The following is a 20,254-nucleotide window of genomic DNA, read 5'->3' as shown; positions in this document are numbered from 1 at the left end:
GATCCTAAAGACTCTAAAGATGGAGAGAGCTCTCTCTCAGATAGGCTGTCATGACACTTTAGAACTCTGTACCCCAGCAAGCAAGCCTTTCTCCGTGACCAAAACATCGTGGAAAGGGTGGGCCACTGATGCCATTTCCTGATTCAGGGAAAGCACCTGAGATCTTGGAGAGGAGCTGTCCTGGAACACAGTCTCATGTCTTGCTACTTGTTTTTATTATACTACTTACAGTGGCCGAGTTGCAAAGGAAGTCATGGAGTCAAGTGCTAAGATCAAACGGGAGCCACCGGAAATACACAGGTAGGCTGCCAGGGGCTTCCCCCAAAACAGTTCTATCTCAGATCCCAGAATCTCAGTCCAACAGTGTGAGTACTGTGAAGCCCCTGGCTCCAGTGGCTACCAAAAGGTCCAAAATAAAGCAGAAGGCTGAAGAAATTTCTCAGAAGGGATGGGGAAAAGTCTTGGACCCTTAATAAGAGAGCAGGGGAGGGAGGGCTACTGCAGATAGTACATCAGATCCAGGTGACACTTCACTTGGCAGTTCTCTTCTGCCCTCCCAAGTCTTTTTTTTTTTTTTTTTTTTTTTTTTTTTTTGAGACGGAGTCTTGCTCTGTCGCCCGGGCTGGAGTGCAGTGGCCAGATCTCAGCTCACTGCAAGCTCCGCCTCCTGGGTTCACGCCATTCTCCTGCCTCAGCCTCCTGAGTAGCTGGGACTATAGGCGCCTGCCACCTCGCCCGGCTAGTTTTTTGTATTTTTTAGTAGAGACGGGGTTTCACTGTGTTAGCCAGGATGGTCTCGATCTCCTGACCTCATGATCCGCCCATCTCGGCCTCCCAAAGTGCTGGGATTACAGGCTTGAGCCACCGCGCCCGGCGAAAGTCTTGACATTGATGATAGATGTGTCACCCAATTTCAGTGGTTCTGGAACCATTCGATTACATGAAGCCAAGGATAGTCCCACAGCCCTGCCACACTGGCTCTAAAATAGTTTCAGGATCCATGCTTCATGTAGATCCACAAATCATGTTTCCAGAAGCCTATTTCCCAGAATCTAAGACCCAGAAAGGATATGACTGACCAAGAAGGGTAGGACTTGCCAACCAGCCTTTGCCTCTGGGAATGGGAGCATTACTGCCTACCTTCACATGGAGCCCCATCATCCACAGCCTGTACTGGAAGTCAGGGGAGGCTGCCAGTATTGGTCCAAGCATATTTTCAGGAGTACTGCTCATCCTGGGGCTCTACTCTCTGACCATCTTGCCCCCACCCCTGAGACCAGTGGCACCGCTGCCACACTAAAAAAAATAGCTTCAGATTGGTCTAGGCTTACAAGGAAGTGGAGGAGTTTGAAGCACTATCTCTGACTGGAATCCAGGGACCAAAGGCAAAGAGAAGGTATTAAAGATTTTTAAAAAGAGAGACCAAAACGTAATACAGCCAGGCAATTCTAGTAGCCAGTACTCAGCTCTCAAGTGCCTACTAAATGTGTCCATGCATTGAATTAACAAGGTTCTTTAATCTCAGAGCAGGGATGGTTCCCAGCCGGAGCTGTCCCTCCATAACCCATGGCCCAAGGCTGAGCAGCGTCCCCAGGACCCGCAGAAGAGCTGTTCACATCTCCATCATGGAAGGTGAGCATAAGCTTCTTGAGGTGAGCACTGGGGTCCTCCAAGTTGTGATCTGGGACCTTGAAAAGGACTTTGAAAAGAGGCTAATTTACATTAGTGACAGCAGCACGTCTCTTGGGGAAAAGGACCTCCAGTGGCAAGTAGGAGGTTTTATCCAGTGGATGGGAATACTAGCTGGGTACGGGGTAAAGGGGTGTGGGTTATCTAGGCAGGGGATTGTGGATTTGAGGGTGCTGGGTTAGCCCTTTGGGGGACCTGCATATGTGGGATCTAAAGGTTCCATGCAGTTATGAAATTGCTTTCCATCAAGAGGCTTTTCATGCCTGGCATGGTGGCTCATGCCTGTAATCTCAGTACTTTTGGGAGGCCTAGATGGGTGGATCACTTGAGGTCCGGAGTTCAAGACTAGCCTGGCCAAAATGGTGAAACCCTGTCTACTAAAAATATAAAAATTAGCTGGGTGTGCTGGCGCATGACTAAGCCCAGATACTCGTGAGGCTGAGGTAGGAGACTCGCTTGAGCCTGGGAGGCAGAGGTTGCAGTGAGCTGAGTTCATGCCACTGCTCTCCAGCTTGGGTAAAGGAGACTGTCACAAAAAAAAAAAAAAAAAAATGTTTTAAAAGGGGGCTGGCGCAGTGGCTCACACCTGTAATCCTAGCACTTTGGGAGGCTCACTTCAGGTCAGGAGTTTGAGAACAGCCTGGCCAACATGGTGAAACCCCTTCTCTACTAAAAATACAAAAAATTAGTTGGGCGTGGTGGTACAAGCCTGTAATCCCAGCTACTAGGGAGGCTGAGGTGGGAGAATTGCTTGAACCCAGAAGGCAGAGGTGGAGGCTGCAGTGAGCCCAGATTGCACCACTGCACTCCAGCCTGGGTGACAGAGACTCCATCTCAAGAAAAAACAAAAAGAGGGTTTTCACTTGTTTGCTAAATCTGACCAATCTCCACAGCTTAAATTATCAGGATGGCTGAGACTGTTAACCAACAAGTGAAAATTCATGATTCTGAAGCATTTCTAGTAGCTGTCACCCACCATATTTTGCTTCAGCTATAGAAATCTGTCCTGTTGGCTGGGCACAGTGGTTCACACCTGTAATCCCAGCATTCTGGGAGGCCGAGACAGGTGGATCACCTGAGGTCAGTAGTTTGAGACCAGCCTGGCCAACATGGTGAAACCTCGTCTCTACTAAAAATACAAAAATTAGCCGGGTGTGGTGATGCACGCCTGTGATCCCAGCTACTTGGGAGGTTGAGGCAAGAGGATCACTTGAACCCAGGAGGCAGAGGTTGCAGTGAGCCAAGATCTTGCCACTGCACTCCAGCCTGGGCAACAGAGTAAGACTCTGTCTCAAAAAAAAAAAAAAAGCAATTTGTCCTGTTGCTATCTGCATATCTTACCACTGTCTCAGGAAATCCAATATGACCCATCTCCCTCCAGATTCCCTTCCTTTGGAGGCAGCGGAGGTGGGGAGAGAGAGATTCTATGTATCTCCACTGAACTAGATACCCCAGTAGCTGAGGCCAACAATCTATTCTCTGGGTAATGGAGGTGCTCTCGAAATACTATCCTCTAGCTGTTGTCACTGGCCCAGGTCACCCGCAGGCTGGATACAGGTGTAAAGTTGAGTGCTTTCATTCCCAAAGATGGTGTTTTTTTTAGGACCTCAGAAGATCTCACACAGCAGGAGACAGAAGGATTGGTTCATACCTGTCTCTCTCCTGGGATTAACGGTGTAGAAGCTGGTGGGGACAGCCCTTTGCCCTTTCTGTAAGAATGCGGCTTGGGAATGAAAATGAATTGCTCAGGTTAGGAAGGATATCACTCTGCTGTTTCCAAGATCTAATTTGTGTTTAGGATTTTAGGATGTGTCACTGTGTGAGATTCCATGTTACCAGAGTCTGGTATGTAACTCCCTACGGTCTAGAGGTTGAGAACCCCAGCTAGACAAACACCGTCAAGTTACTTATCTTCATTGCTCCATTTGTAAAACAGGGACATCTTCCTTGCCCACTCCATTGGTTGCAAAGAAGCTAATAAGTGCAGAAGTACTTTAAAGAGACTAAAGCGTTTACAGGTAGGCAGCAAGCACAGTGCAGAGTCCTGGTCAGGAAGCCAAGGTCTGACTAGGAGCTCTGCCATGCACCTTCTGAAACAGGTTGTTTTCTCTCTGAGCCTAGTGCCCCCACTGCAGAACAGAGCTGAGTGCGGGAGAGTGTGGACTACCAAGTAGAATCATTATGCAAAGAATGGAATTATGGATACATGACCATCATCAGACACAGCCTCCTGGTGTTTCCTCCCATCTTAGGCTGACCCGGAGAACTGAGCTTGGCTCTCACTATCCCTGTTTTGGGGTGTACATCTCAGGAAGTAGAATGAACTTCTCTTTGAGGAAACATAACTTTCTCCCCTCTGTGGCCTTTCTTTCCATCCCTCCTGAGGCTGAAGCTAGACAGTCCATCCCAAGTCTTCCACAGAGAGCTGGGACAGCTGTCCTCCCAAACAGAAGGCTCACCCTAGGGAAGCCAGCACCATGCAGGATGTAAAACAGGAGAGGAGCCTTGTGCAAGCCGACTTCCCAGAACGGGGAAGAATGTCCAGGAAACCAGCATTCCCAAAAGAGGGAGGGCTGAGGCTCTCTGTGTAGACAAAACTCATTGAGAGTTGCTGCCAAGTAGGGTTAGTAGAACAACTCAAGAGGCGGGGAAAACAGTCCTTGTGATCCTGAGACATGCTGAGGCTGCCTAAGTTCCCCATTCAGCTCTGGCTTTACCTCCAGCCTCCTCCTCCTCCCAGAGCCTCTCTTCTCCCATTGCAGCAGCAGGTTCCTTGTCCAAACTATTCCCCCTTGTTGTCAAATGCAAGGAGAGGTACAGTGGGGAGAGGCTGCTGAGGAGTATAGGCCCTCTAGGGCTGGGGCACTTCCTCAAAACCAGCCTCACAGAATGGCACACTTGGTAGGTTATAGCTTAGCAGACTTCCAGGTGCTTCTCACACCCTGTGCCCAAGGCTGCCAGTGGACAAACACAGCCTGTGGCCCTGGTCATGGCCCCCAGCCCAGGACCCATTAGATGCAGGACAGGGCAAGTAAAACTGACCTGGCCCAAATGAACCTCACACGCTCAGAGTGAGGAGAGGGAGATGACATCGGGTTTGGATGTGGAAATAAATAAAAGATTGTAGCAATTAAATGGCTTTATCAGTACAGGGGTTACCAAGCCTGTGGAAGAATGGATTAGTTTCTAGGAGGCAAGAGTTCAGGTGCAACATCTTTCAAGAGGGCTTGCCTTTAAAGGTCATGACAAGCACAGCTGACCCTAACTGCCCACCCCAACCAGGGAGGAAGGGGCTGCGAGGGATGCGATGAGGGCCTCAGAAGAAGGGCACAACCAACAAAAACCCCAAGGAATTTATGGGCATTTGAAATTGGTTCATGCTCCACCATGTGTCTTCTGTAGTCCATTTGGCCCACTTAGTATCACAGAGACCACCTCCTCCCACTTCAGAGCCACCCGGCCCCAAAGGTAGCACTGACCGTGCAACTTGGCTGGCACCAGGGCAGGCCTGGATTATATATGGCCTGGATAAAGCCCAATGGCGTTGTAACTTTACATCCTGGATTTTCTGGGACAGTCTTGATTCCCCTTACCCTCTGGGATTGTTCTCTGCCCCCTCTGTCCCTGGCCCTCTGAGAGCTTGGAGCCCTTATCCAGGCCTCAGGGAAAGAGCTGCAGGCCAAGGAAGCATTACTTTTTATGGCTGTAAGTGCTTCTGACTAAATCCAGTCCCCTGATAACGGTGGCCTCTCAGTGCTGCTCCTTCCCTGCAGTTCAGCCTGATCTGAAACTTGGGGAGGTGAACTTCTTCCTGCAGCACGCGAGGCACTGCTAAGGGGCTGCTATGGTGTGGGATCTGCGGAAATCCTTTGTTCCTAGTTGGCGTTCCGTCTTTCCCTCTCTGTATCTTTCCCTGCCTGGCTGGTTTCTCTGAAGTGATCAGCTGGTTTCCACTGAAGAAGTATTTGCCTTCCTGGGCCGCCATGGGGAAGAGTCTGATTAAGATTCACACCAGAGTCCGGGTCCAGCTCCGGCTGACTAATCACTGCTTTCGGCCCCTAAGTGTGCGTATCCTGAGGATGGGGCCCCGGCTCCAGGGCAGGGTCCTGACTGCTGTGACTCCCGGGCAAGGGAATCAGCTGGAGCACTTCCAAGGTAAAAAAGACTCTCCTGCTTTGCTGTGCCGCTTAGCACAGATCCTTCCCACAGCACCCATCCCATCTATCCCAAAATCACAGGTTTGATGAAATGGCAGGACAGGTGGTGGCTTTTACAGCAGTGAAAACAGTTTCTAATATAGGACTAACCTGATGTGGGAGGGTCACCTTACAGGTGAGATCTTCTATTGAGGGAGGAGACCGACTGATATTTACTGAGCAACTGTATTTGTCAGACATTTCTACTAGAAATGCATATCTAATTGGATACAGTGGCTCATGCCTGTAATCCCAGCACTTTGGGAGGCCGAGGTGGGCAGATCACTTGAGGTCAGGAGATGAGACCAGCCTGGCCAATGTGGTGAAACCCCGTCTCTACTAAAAATACAAAAATTAGCCAGGCGTGGTGGCAGGTGCCTGTAATCCCAGATACTCGCGGGGCTGAGATGGGAGAATCGCTTGAACCCAGGAGGTGGAGGCTGCAGTGAGCGGAGATTGCGCCATTGCACTCCAGCCTGGACGATGGAATGAGATTCCATCTCAAAAAAAAGAAAAAGAAATGCCTATCTATCCATTACCTTGTTTAATGACAGCACCAACAGCTCCCAGTATGATGTGGCTGACTTTTTCTCTTCTGATGTCACAGCATTCGCCTCTCTCCTTCCCCACAAGCTGAGGGCGCGTAATCGTAGGTTAAGCTAAGCTTTTCTACTTTGAAAGATCTTGCAGTCAGAGCTGTCCTCGTGAAGGGGCAGGCCTTTGAAAGGGTGGCAGGTGCCCTGTGCAATGGGGCCAAGGTTCCAGGAAAAGGGGGGCAGAGGACTGCCTGGGAAATGAGCCAAGCCAGCAATATGCTGCAACCAGAGCCTTAAGGTTTCTGCCTTATCAGTGACCCATAACCTGTTCCAAGGTACCTATTCCTCAAGCTGCATGTGCAAATGGGGACATCAGGGAGGAATACTGGGTAAGAGAGAGGTCAAAGGAACAGCAAGAGCTCTAGAACAAGGGACAGAGGCTCTTAATTTCAGGTTATTTCAAAAGTTTATTGGGCAATTAAGACCTAAATCTAAGGTAGATGCTGGCTGTTGATTTAATCTGTCCTGGCCCATAGTTCCATTCCATGGAATCAGACTACAGTTAAGTCGTCACTTAACATTGTTGATAGGGTCTTAGAAACTGCAACTTTAAGCAAAATGATGTACAATGAAACTTTTGTTTTCCTTATCAACATTATAACAAAATGGGGCTGGGCGTGGTAGCTCACATCTGTAATCCCAGCACAAAAACCTGTCTCTACAAAAAATACAAAAATTAGCTAGGCATGGTGGCACATGCCTGTAGTCCCAGCTACTCAGGATGCTGAGGTGGGAGGATCACCTGAGCCTGGGAGGTCGAGGCTGCAGTGAGCTGTGATTGCACCACTACACTCTAGTCTAGGCAATGGAGTAAGACTTGTCTCAAAAAACTAAAAAACTTTTTCAAAATTATAACAAAATGATGCTGAAGAAAACATTGGAGGACCTGCTGTAACATCATTTGGCTTAAAGTCATGGTTTCCAGGAGCCTGTTGACGTGAGGACTTAATGGATATGATCAGCAGGATCATGAACTAGAAAGTGCCTTGGATTCTATCCTTGGTTTTGCCATTAACCACCAACCACATGACTTCAGGTAACCCCTTGCCCACACTACCTTGTGGAGTTACTGAAAGATAAAATGAAAGTGCTTTAAAAAGTCGAAAGCATTATACAAATTTAAGATTTTAGCACAGGGACAAAATTACAGCCAGGACTATGAGGAGCTTCTGAAAGCAGAGATTGAGAGCTGTGGCAAATGTATGAGCTGTGAGGCAATGGGGAGGGTAACTGGATGGCAGGTGCCCTGCCTTTGCCCCCACCCCCTCTCTCCCTTGTCCTACTCATTCATAGCCCAGATTCCAGGGCTTATTCCTCTGAAGAATCCTTAACTGTGCCTGTGCCAAGATAGGCTCCACCAGGCTGGTCAGGCAGGCTGCCTGGGTGCAAATGGTCAAGCCATGAGGGAGCCAAGGAAGATGGACACACTGCTTCTGAAAGGTTACTAACACCTTTTTAAGAGAGACCTTTGGACTGCTTTGTGTCCTGGGAGAAGGGGAAAAAAGACAGCTTTGGGCATCTGGAGCTAGCCCTGAACCAAAAAACTCCCTAATCAGCCTGACTTAGGTAAAACCTTTACTGAGCTGGGAATCTGGTTCAGTCTGGGATTGTCAGGGACTATTTCAGGGCAACAGAAAGGGACTGGCTTTTCTTGTCATAGGTCACAAAGGCAGAGAGAACCACACCAGCACCACCAAGATGGCCAGGAGTGGAAAATGTAGACGTTGAGCCTAAAACAAGAAGCCACGTCCTTGGGAGCACTGTGATGTGGGCCACACTCACTCACTGTATGCCCAAAGCCTCTGGCCTGGGTAGCTGCTGTTCAGTTGAGGGTGTAACCAGCTAGTTTTCCCTGCCAGGGCTTGAGTCCTGTGAGAACCTTGGAAAGAGAGAAGAGATAATGGGTAGTTTTAGGGGATAGAATACCCCCTTTCTCCTACCAAATGTAAGAGAAATCCACCCACCCACCCCTGTGACCCAACAAGATCTTCTCAAAAACCGTTTTGTGCTCTGAAGTGCCTAAAGATAGGGGAGCTTTTCAGCCTATCCTAGACCCAGCTCCTCAGGGGAAAAGAGAGGGAGCTGGCCAGGGACTGCTCCCACGCCCCCTCAAGAAGAGCAGAGAGAGTTTCTACCCCATCATTCCACAAGGTCAGAACAGCTAGAACGGAGGCTGAAGAGACTGACAGCAGCTGCAGAAATCCAAAAATTTTGACCTTATGAGCTCAAGATGCTGTATGCTGGATTTTTACAAGGATACTCAGTATTTGATGGAACCCAGTTAGGCAAGACATTCTCCTTCTCCCCATTCCTACCTTTTATTAAAAAGTTTATAGTTACAGTGTCTCGCTATGTTGCCCAGCTTGGTCTTGAACCCTTCGGCTCAAGTGATCCACCCGCCTTGGCCTCCCAAAGTGCTGGGATTACAGATGGGAGCCATCGCGTCTGGCCCATTCCTGCCTCTTAAAGCCCTCCACCCAATAGGCAGACTTGAGACTCAAACCGTGGTCCCAGCTCTGCATCGGGTAGTTTGGAATTCAGATTCTTTCAAATTGGGGTAAAAACCAGGCCCAGGACACCAAAGGCAAGGAAGGCAGAATCTTTAAGAAATTAGGGGCTGGGTGTGGTGGCTCACGCCTATAATCCTAGCACTTTTGGAGGCCAGGAGTTCTAGACCAGCATAGCCAAAATGGCAAAACCCCATCTCTACTCAAAATACAAAAATTAGACAGGCGTGGTGGCAGACACCTGTAATCCCAGCCACTCAGAAGGCTGAGACATGAGAAGAATCACTTGAACCCAGGAGGCAGAGGCTGTAGTGAGCCAAGATTGCACCACTGCATTCCAACCTGGACGACAGAGTAAGACTCCGACTCAAAAAAAACACACACGCACACACAAATTAGGCCAAAGCCATAAGCAAAAAGCAAAGAAATACTTTTCTAAAATGGCCACTGTGATTTCTGTAGCTCCTCTTGCTTCATACATATCACATATCTATTTTATATATATCATATATATCACATATACAATATATTATATATATTTTATATTATATATATATATGAGACAGTCTTGCTCTGTTGCTTAGGCTGGAATGCAGTGGTGTGATCTTGGTTCACTGCAGCTTTGACCTCCCAGGCTCAAGCAACCCACCTACCTACAAAGTAACTGGAACAACAGGCATGCAATACCACACCTGGCTTCCTCCCTGCCCCAAGGCAGAATCTTGCTCTGTCGCCCAGGCTGGAGTGCAGTGGCACGATCTCTGCTCACTGCAACCTCTGCCTCCCAAGTTCAAGAAGTTCTTCTGCCTCAGACTCGGGAGTAGCTGGGATTACAGGCACCCGCCACCACACAAATATAAATTGTTGTATTTTTAGTAGAGACAGGGTTTCACCATGTTGGTCAGGCTGGTCTCGAACTCCTTACCTCGTGATCCGCCTGCCTCGGCCTCCTAAAGTGCTGGGATTACAGTCATGAGCCATGGTGCCCAGCTTTTTTTTTTTGTTTTTTTTTTTAACATGGAGTCTCTCTCACTCTGTTGCCAAGGATGGAGTGTAATGGTGCAATCTCAGCTCACTGCAACCTCTGCCTCCCAGGTTCAAGCGATTCTCCTGCCTCAGCCTCCCAAGTAGCTGGGATTACAGGCATGTGCCACCACACCTGACTAATTTTGTATTTTTACTTGAGATGGGGTTTCACCACGTTGGCCAGGCTGGTCTGGAACTCCTGATCTCAAGCAGTCCACCCACCTTGGCCTCCCAAAGTGCTGAGATTACAGGCGTGAGCCATCACGCTCAGGCTGTCATCTTCTTGATATATCGAAATAGAGTGCAGCGGCTACTGCTGCTGGTCATGTGGATGTGCAGAATGGTACCCAATAAAACACAGTGGGTGCCACTGGAAAGTAAAGGGTGCATTGGGACACAGCCTAGTCATGTTCCTTTTGCCTTTCTAGGCCTAGAGTCCCTACGGGACAGTGCCCATTCCACGCCAGTGCGTTCCTCTTCCCATGGGGACACCTTCCTGCCTCACGTGAGAAGCAGCCGGACAGATAGCAATGAGCGAGTAGCTGTGATTGCAGACGAGGCCTACAGCCCTGCAGACAGCGTGCTGCCCACCCCTGTGGCTGAGCACAGCCTGGAGCTGATGTTGCTTTCCCGGCAGATCAATGGAGCCACCTGCAGCATCGAGGAGGAGAAGGAATCTGAAGCCAGCACCCCAACTGCTACAGAGGTGGAGGCCCTTGGGGGAGAACTGAGGGCCCTGTGTCAGGGGCACAGCGGGCCCGAGGAGGAACAGGTGAATAAGTTTGTTCTAAGTGTCCTCCGTTTGCTCCTTGTGACCATGGGACTCCTCTTTGTTTTGCTCCTCCTCCTGATCATCCTTACCGAGTCTGACCTTGACATTGCCTTTTTCCGCGATATCCGCCAGACCCCCGAGTTTGAACAATTCCACTATCAATACTTTTGTCCCCTCAGGCGATGGTTTGCCTGCAAAATCCGCTCAGTGGTGAGCCTGCTCATTGACACCTGAGAAGGCATGACTCCTCCCAAAAACTAGCCAGGTGGACCAAGGAGCCCAGCTACCCATTCCCAGCAATGGGACCCATCGCGGAACCATCGGCACATATACCAAGTCCTCCTCTCATGACTCAAAGTCCACTGCAGCCTAGGAGGGTGTTTCCCAGAAGAAGAAAGGGATAGGCTCACGCCCTGTCTAAACAAACTGGGAAAACTAATTTTCTTCAGAAGTTATTTCAAGAAAGGCTCAGCAACTCTGTTTCTCATCTTTCCAATTTGCAGGATAATTTTGGTTTATGAATTTTGATTTTTCATAGATGTGTATTTGAAGTATCAAATAAAAATAATTTATTTTACTATTACTGATTATTGCAGTAGTGTCACCTAGCAGAGGGGACACTAGTTGAAGACTAGAGAGCTGCTGTCCTCTGTATTCTGCAGGAGCTTTCCTGCTGGTGCCACTGGGTTCCAGTAGATTCGTCACTGCAGCCTCAGCAGGGTAGGCCAGGGATCTGGACAATGGGGACTGTTTAGTTTTTTTTGCCAGACAGAACTTTTAAAAAAGTAAACATCCATGTAGAATGATTAAATGGAAAGTTGCTTCTTATGATGGTCTGAGTTGGATTTTCTTTTCCTTTTGTTTTTTCAAATCTGAGCAGAGTGGGCATCTGAAGGGACCACCATTACAGCAGCAGCAGCAGCAGGGGTGGGGTAAGTCTGTCCCCTTAGTCTAGAGCCTAGTGGGCATCACCATAGTTTTGTATAATGAAACTAGACTTAACATGATTTTTTTTTCTGAAGAACCTCAAGACTTTTATAGTGCTCCAGGGGCGTTAAATGAATTCAGTGGTGCCAGAGAGTTCTGTCAGAAATGTTGGACAAAGTATGGTTAAGAGAAAGCAGAGTTAAGTTACCTGAGAGACTGTTGAGATTTGGAGAGCAGTGCTTATTTTATATACACCCCCCAACCCAAAGACTATTTCAATTTATATTTTAACAACAAAATGTTATTTTCTTAACAATTCATATTTTGTTTTTACTTTATGGATTAAGAAAATAGAGCCTGATGAACTAAATGATGCAAGAAAGAAACCAATCCTGAGAATGAAAAGCTTCAGAAAATAGAATTCCAAGATCAACAGCCTTAGAAGGGACCAGGAAAAGAATCTTTTAAAATAGGATTTCTAAGAGATGCCTACAAAACACAGAAGGTGACCGTGGCAGAGACCAACACTTAGATGTAGAAATGCTGCCCCTTAGGGTCATCCTCTGCATAAGTTCTAGGAAAGCATCACCATCCTTGCAGAGGGAAGTCCTGGAAGCACACAGAAGCACAGGCATATGAAGGGTGAGTGTGGGGTCCTAGGCCCAAGCTCTTCAACTCTAAAACCAATCACACACAAGATCCTGTTTTCATCTCAGGGAGAGATTTCTAAGTCATCTGGGGCTTGAGGGCTTATTTAAGGATGGTCAATGGACATATTCCTGGACCCACACAAAAGTAGAGCAGCTGCTGATTCCCTAATCGGACAGCCCCAAACGCAGAACAGAATGAGTCACTTGTAGATTTGACCTCCCCTATTTTGTCCCCTGAGATGGTAGAACCATGTCCATGTTTAGAATACAACTGTGGAATAACTGGGGCTCTTAGGGAGAGATTTGCATAATTTTAAAGACATCCTTTCATCTGGACCAGAGGTCAACAAACTTCTGTAAAGTGCTACACAGGAAATATTTTGGCTTAGCACGCCTTGCTCTGTCACAACCACTCAATTCTGCCATCACAGCACAAGAACAGCCATAATTTGTAAATGAAGGAACATGGCTGTGTTCCAATAAAACTTTATGAAAAAAGTGAGCTGAATTTGGCCTACAGGCCATAATATGCCAATCCTGATCTAGACAGTAAAACCGATCCTTACCAGTATGTTAGCAGAAGAGGGTCAGTCAGCTCTGTTTCCATGCCTGACATGCATTAAAGATCTGAGACCTCTTCCCAGTGGAGGCACCAGGGTTGCTTGTTTAAAGGGTGCTTGAACAACTAACCAGCAGCAAAAAGATGTCTGATGCCAAATGGGCAAGATCAAATACTGGAATGCTAAAACACAGCTAGAATCTAAGAAGGGAAGAGGGCCTCTCTGACCATTTTCATACCAGCAACAATTTAGGCAGAATTATAAACATCTATTTATCGAGTGACAATACAAACCGAAAGAGATCCTAGTAGAGATTAGGGGTCATTTAAAACCAACTAGCCACTGCCACTTGTCATCTACATAGCAAAGGCTTTATTTAGCACAGGACTAACGTGAAAAGTAGACCCAGAGATGAAAAGGCTGTCAGGAGACAGGGGGCTGGTGTCAACCTGGATATCTACTGTCTTATGCAACATAGAAGATTACCTTTTAGTGTAGTGCTCCTACCTCAGTTTGTAGAATCTGGTGTTTCTATGCAGTGAGTGATAGCCTCAACTCCGACCTTTCATATTCACATTAGAGACAGATGCAGTATTCCATATCCTAGTATGTTCCTTGTGTCTAGAGTTCTAACAGTACAGTAGTCTATGCCATTTCTAACAGCTAAAGTTTGCTCTCTAAACAGAAACTTTAGGGTTTTTTTCCAGGGCTCATCCCAGAAAATATGGATAGAAAAGTTTCCTTCAGTTTGCTTTTCAAATAGTGCTTGAATAATAAACCTCCTTTGGTGATTAGTCTTTTTTGGTATATCTCCACCATTAAAATTGTTCAAGTTTTAACCTGGTTATACTGTGTTCTAACATGTCTCTCATTTTCTCTCAAAATTATTTTATCATTGTAGAAAAAGCACTGATTTTCATAGCTTCATCTATCAGAATAAAACTCTTACTAAAGAATAGCGTACTGCATCTTTAAGCAGTAGAGGGTAAACTACCTGCAAATGTGAATTTCTTAGTTTCATTTGAAAATATATAGTTGTTAACCTTCCGTGTGCCAAAAACTCTTAAGTTACATTTTCCTTCAAAGCAATGTACTTTTTTCTACATATGCAGTATGTAGTTAGCATAAAATCATTGGTGCCATGAAGATTATTTTTAAACTTAAATAAATATTTAAATATCATGGAAGAGTGGGCTCTTTCTTTAATAACAGCCTGTCTTATTTTCCTCCCTTAAAGTTACACATAGATAAAAGAATACCGGTGGGATTTACACAGCTGACTACTATTCACTTGGATCATATAAAATAATCATTTTGCTTGTATCCACCTATTATCCTTGTCCCATACCCCCAAATACATACTGTTAGAAACTGAGAAGTGGCCAGGCACAGTGGCTCACGCCTATAATCCCAGCACTTTGGGAGGCCGAGTTGGGCAGATCACAAGGTTAGGAGTTCAAGACCAGCCTGACCAACATGGTGAAACCCCCCCCATCTCTACTAAAAATACAAAAATTAGCCGAGCATGGCAGCGTGTGCCTGTAATCCCAGCTATTCAGAAGGCTGAGGCAGGAGAGAATCGCTTGAATCCAGGAGGCGGAGGTTGCAGTGAGCTGAGATCATACCACTACACTCCAGCCTGAGTGACAGAGCAAGACTATCTCAAAAAAAAAAGAGAGAAACTGAGAAGCTATAAAATGTAATAATTTTAAAGTGAATTGGACATCATTTTTCTGATGAGGAAAACCAAGAAGGCTAAGTGATTTTCCCAAAATTACATAGTGGTAGAGCCCAAACTAGAACCCAGATGGTCCAGCTTCTGGTCTGGTGTTCTTACTCAAGCCTGGAGTAAGTGGGAGCACAGAAAATACTTTCTAAGAAGGAACTACAATGATACCACCACCACATATTTACAAAATACATCCCTATAGCATTATCTTATCTGATTATGTAACCATCACTCTGTGGCTACAGAATTGGAAAATGGTCTTCCAAATTCCATGAGGATAAGAGGTGACACTGGGGGCTTGGTCCACTGTGCTAGCTTCTTACCTAATCTTTGTCTTCTCAATTCTGCCTACCCTCCACTCTCCCATTTGTTTCCAGATCATCTTCCTAAACACCTATCGGGCTATGTTACCTCCAAATTTCAGAGGTACCCACACTATCTATAAAATGCTATCCAGCACCCTATCCCCAGTGGAAATTTTTTGTATGTTTTTATGACATAAGATTTTGCTTGAAGTGATCCAAAAAGCACAAGAAACACTGGACCTGGGTGGCTTCCCATGGCCCTGCTGATTCACAGCAGCCTCCCTTCTGCTGACAGCTTATCAAGAACAGCCTGTGCACACACCCTGGTAGGACTCTAGTCCCTATTCCCTCTGCTTTGGATTCCTCTAGCACAATCTAGCTCCTCTGCACCTGAACACACTTGGTTTTAGCTCATGAACAGGCTTCCTCTTCAGACCCCTACAACCTGCTGATGGAATGGAATAAAACAAGCAAAGCACACTTTTAATAAATTTCCTCTTGCCCAGCTTCCATTTTGGGGAAAATGTATCATAAAATGTTTTGTTCTTCAGCTCTGTGTAATTGTACTAAATGTTATCTTCCTCATAAATTCCACTTTTTCATTTGAAAATCCAAATATTTACAGCCAAATGAGTCAAAATACAATCTGCTGTCTTGGTATTTCTAGCCATCAACACCTTACTAAAAAGCAGGGGGAAATGTACTAAGTCAGAAAGGACAACCCAATAGGACATGGAAGTTTTTGGAATCTGAAGTTAGAGGGCATATATTTCCTCTTCTTAGTATGATACAGAAGGCATGTGTGTCTTCTCCCCCACTCTACCCCATTTACTGTACAATGGCTGAAAGGATTTAAATCCTTGTATCCACAGCCCTAAGGATCCCTCCTTTCCTAGAGAACTCCCTTTCTAAAATCATCTTGGTGAAAAGGAAGCTCAAAGGCCAGAATACTTAAAATAGGACTTAAGCAACTCAGATTCTATTAATTCCTAATCATTTGTGGTCTCTCCTAGTCTGACCAAGTCTCTGACAACCGAAAATGAGAATTGTCTGCTCCTTACTTAAAAGTTACATAACAAAAGGCTGGGTATGTTTTAAAAAAAAGAATAAAAAGTGGAATTCAGAGCTTAAGAGATACTATAAAGGCCAAACTTACAGAAAAGCCTTATCCTGAAGGAAGCAATAATACACACATAATTACAGAAGCCAGCTGCAGGCAAGTCTGTGGGAGAAGTACCTTTCACTACAGATTACAGTGTAAGAATGTCCCAAGGGGGACAATTTTCTTTTATGTGCTGTCTAGATGTAAACAATTACTCCATTAGAAGAAAGCTTATCACAAAAAAAAAAAGTCCCTACTCATTCTACTTTCTTCCTGCATTGCCTCCAGATATAACTCTATTAAGTGTAAGTGAATATAAATAGCACTGTTTATGAAGCTAGTATGGCAAAAGAAACCACAAAAGTGAGGAACATGAAGAATTTGCTAACATTTATTGAAGAGGCCAGGCCACTACCGCCAAGTATTCAAAGCTTAAATGATGGTACTAATTTGATTGAGAGTAGTTTTCAGCATCTTTAAAAACAAAAACAATTCCCATAGAACTAACCACTCTAGAACCCATGAGATTAATTGGTGTAGAAATGAAAAAGGGAGCCTAAAGCCTTTACGATGTTTCCTGAACAGTTTAATTATAACTCAACCTCACTTAGCTTTACTTTCCCTTTATAAATTAACATTTCCATCTCACTTGTCAATTCCTCTACTTATATCAATTAGAAAATAGAGAACTATTGTTCATAAACACCTAAACCTATTGAAAACTAAACCTTTTACACTTAGATTACAGAGAAGAAAATTATTTAGAAATTTGTTTTCAAGGAAATTATATATCACTATATTTCTCTGATATAGAATTATGCGAAAATATTTCCTCTTAGAATTCAAACATATTGCCAAAGCTGTTTACAAGTCTTTCAGTATTTGGCAATGAAGAATAACGAAAAAAGTTGGATAGATGTCACACAGTAATATGAATAACTGATTTGGCAGCTCCCCTCCCAACAACAAACACATTGAAATTACCATAACTTCTGAAAAGAAAAATTTTTGATAAAATACCAAAAGTGGTATTTCATAATATTTCACCTAAATATGAGTAAGAATGAAGGTATTCACTTAACAAGCTACTGAATTTCCTTTGGACAGTTTAAAGATCGGGACAGGTAAGACTGGGGCATTCTTCATTCTAAGCAGTAGCTTTCACTTCTTTATCCATTACCCATGGTACTACAGTGATAAATATATATATATATTTATTTACATCAAAATATACATAAACATATATACCTACCAATATATATGCATATGTAACTAAGTTTTACCAAACAATACTTACTCAAATATGTTTTCTGTTCTTTACAAATTCTTTCCTTTTCATTTTTTTCAACACCAGTCATTTGTCATTTAACTGATTTCATGTGAAGAGCAAAAACCCCCAGTCTGAAAAACATAGGTCTGAGGCAATCTTATCCTGGAATGCCGGGACCGGGGCAGATTCAAACCCTGTGCTTGGGAGTCCTGCCTGTGTCTCAGGAGTCATCTAGAGGAAGGGGAAAGGAAAACACAGACAGACCCCGACACTGCCCTGGGTAAACCAAAGCTGCTTGGCAATTATCTTGGCATTTCACATAAGATTTAACCTACAGGCAGGGGGCAAAAAAAGTTCTCAGTTAAAAAAATCAAGTTTCAAATCACTGAGTTAGATTACCTTTCCGGATCCCCTTCCAATGTGTGAGCCTAGAGATAAGTATTCATTCCAAACTATAAAATAAACCACAAATCACTATAGAATCAAAACCATATCATTAGATCACAAAAACTTTAATAGTCAAAGCTTTATAATATTAGAATTTCTCAGCATACTGTCTCAATTAAAAGTGCTCATAGCCAGGTGCAGTGGCTCATGCCTGTAATCCCAGCACTCTGGGAGGCCGAGGCAGGCAGATCACCTGAGGTCAGGAGTTTGAGACCAGCCTGGCCAACATGATGAAACCCCATGTCTACTAAAACCACAAAAAATAAGACAGGCATGGTGGCAGGTGCCTGTAATCCCAGCTACTTGGGAGGCTCAGGCAGGAGAATCGCTTGAACCTGGGAGGCGGAGGTTGCAGTGAGCCAAGATCACACCATTGCACTCCAGCCTGGGCAACAAGAGCAAAATTCTGTCTCAAAAAAATTTTTAAAAAGTCCTGAAGGCACCTGAGCCTCCCCTCAAATTCCCTCCCCATCCTGCAGAAGCAACCCTCCAAGACTTCTCCCTTACTAAAATTACTCTTCTTATAGTCTTATTAATAAAATAATGTTAATATTTGCTAAATGTAACACATTACCAAGTAAACACACTAAAGCATGCCAATTAACTAGGTTCGTTGGACAGTGGTCTATTTGAACAAATTGATGTTCTTAAACCAAAAACTCAGCAGCTTTTTTCATTCATAAAAACATGTATCTTCCCGCTGGAATTACCTCCAGCCAAAATATACCGAGTTGGGTGCATGGCATTGATGGAACATACAGAGACAAGGCATTCTCCGCCAAACGAATGCACCCTCTTTCCTGTCTCATGGAAGATTTCTACCCGTCGTGGATGGGCCATGCTGCCAACTATGACACAGTCTTCTTGTTTAGGATCCCACATGGCTTGGAACCTGGTCAGCCATCGCCCAGTGAAAGTGTTGTGCCTAGTGAGGAAAACAATATATTTTTTAAATGAAGTAAGGTTAAATAAGGTAGCACTGGGCAGAGGGTAAAGATGGCATTGCTCCTAAATGCTAGTTTTTTCTGCCAAGTTTCTTCTCAGTAAGTTACTGAGTTACCACCAACCTTATCTCATCCTCTCTACAGGACTGAACCTCTGGACAGATATCCTCCTCATCCAAAAATCTCCCAAAGTAAAACATATGGAGTCCTTTATAGTTCTCAAAAGCAAAAACAGAAGTACTGCCCTCTGCCTTAATATCACTAACAATCCTTTTTCATTAAAGTATGGACTATAGAGAAACACATTTCCCACTGCTACTTAAATGACCCTATCGTTAATGAAAATTCTTAGCCCCTAGAATAATCACCCTACATAAACGTTTTAAAAATATACAAAATATAGGTGGGCACAGTGGCCCACGCCTGTAATCCCAGCACTTTGGGAGGCCGAGGCAGGTGGGTCACCTGAGGTCAGGAGTTCGAGACCAGCCTGGCCAACATGGCGAAACCCAGTCTACTAAAAACACAAAAATTGGCTGGGCAGTGGCTCACTCCTGTAATCCCAGCACTTTGGGAGGCCAAGGGGGTGGATCATTCAAGGTCAGGAGTTTGAGACCAGCCTGGCCAACATGGTGAAACCCCGTCTCTACTAAACATAGGAAAATTAGCTGGGCGTGGTGGCAGGCGCCTGTAATCCCGGCTCCTAGAGAGGCCAAGGCTGGAGAATCGCTTGAACCCAGGAGATGGAGGCTACAGTGAGTCAAGATTGTGCCACTGCATTCCAGCCTGGACAACAGAGTAAGACTCTGTCTCAAAAAAAATAAAAATACAAAAATTAGCTAGGCATGGTGGCGTGTGCCTATAATCCCCGCTACTGGGGAGGCTGAGGCAGGAGAATTGCTTGAACCTGGGAGGTGGAGGATGCAGTGAGCTGAGATCGCACCACTGCACTCCAGCCTGGGTGACAGAGGGAGACTCCATTTCAAAAAATAAAAATTAAAAAATTAAAAAACAAAATACTGGCTGGGCACAGTGGCTCATGCCTATAATCCCAGCACTTTGGGGGGCCGAGGCAGGCGGATCACCTGAGGTCAGGAGTTCGAGACCAGCCTGACCAACATGGTAAAACCCCATCTCCACCAAAAATAGGAAAGTTAGCCAGGCATTGTGGCTCAGGCCTGTAATCCCAGCTACTCAGGAGGCTAAGGCACAAGAATTGCTTGAACCTGGGAGGCGGAGGTTGCAGTGACCCAAGATCGTGCCATTGCACTTCAGCTTGGGCAACAAGAGCAAGACTCCACTAAAAAAACAAAAGGCCAGGCGTGGTGGCTCATGCCTGTAATCCCAGCACTTTGGGAGGCCGAGGCGGACAGATCACGAGGTCAGGAGATCGAGACCATCCTGGCTAACATGGTGAAACCCCGTCTCTACTAAAAAAAAAAAAAAAAAAAAAATTAGCCGGGCATGGTAGCACGCACCTGTAGTCCCAGCTACTGGGGAGGCTGAGGCAGGACAATGGTGTGAACCAGGGGGG

The 20,254-nt window shown here is 45.4% G+C and overlaps 2 protein-coding genes across 6 annotated transcripts in view; one reads left to right on the top strand and one right to left on the bottom strand.

The window, feature by feature from the left end:
* Window positions 1-14,105, top strand: part of FRMD5 (FERM domain containing 5) — a 348,152-nt gene extending 334,047 nt beyond the window's left edge. For 4 of the 5 annotated variants that reach the window (XM_017861041.1, XM_017861043.1, XM_017861045.1 and 1 more), the window contains 3 exons: window positions 232-300; window positions 1,526-1,632; window positions 10,443-14,105. In XM_017861041.1, coding sequence (XP_017716530.1) covers window positions 232-300; window positions 1,526-1,632; window positions 10,443-11,020 — 754 coding nt within the window. In that variant the 3' untranslated portion in view covers window positions 11,021-14,105. The remainder of the gene's footprint in view (window positions 1-231; window positions 301-1,525; window positions 1,633-10,442) is intronic. The other variant, XM_017861042.1, reaches the window with a different exon arrangement.
* Window positions 14,106-16,427: 2,322 nt separating this feature from the next.
* The window catches only part of WDR76 (WD repeat domain 76), a 46,543-nt gene continuing 42,716 nt past the window's right edge, over window positions 16,428-20,254 (bottom strand). The window contains 1 exon segment of the mRNA XM_017861040.1: window positions 16,428-18,701. Within this exon segment, the coding sequence (XP_017716529.1) occupies window positions 18,437-18,701 (265 nt within the window). The 3' untranslated portion in view covers window positions 16,428-18,436.

This window comes from Rhinopithecus bieti, unplaced genomic scaffold, assembly GCF_001698545.2.
Source record: "Rhinopithecus bieti isolate Rb0 unplaced genomic scaffold, ASM169854v2 scaffold_55715, whole genome shotgun sequence".
NCBI classification, from domain to species: Eukaryota; Metazoa; Chordata; class Mammalia; order Primates; family Cercopithecidae; genus Rhinopithecus; species Rhinopithecus bieti.
Note: the sequence above shows the minus strand (reverse complement) of the source record. Positions and strands in the feature narration are given on the sequence as shown.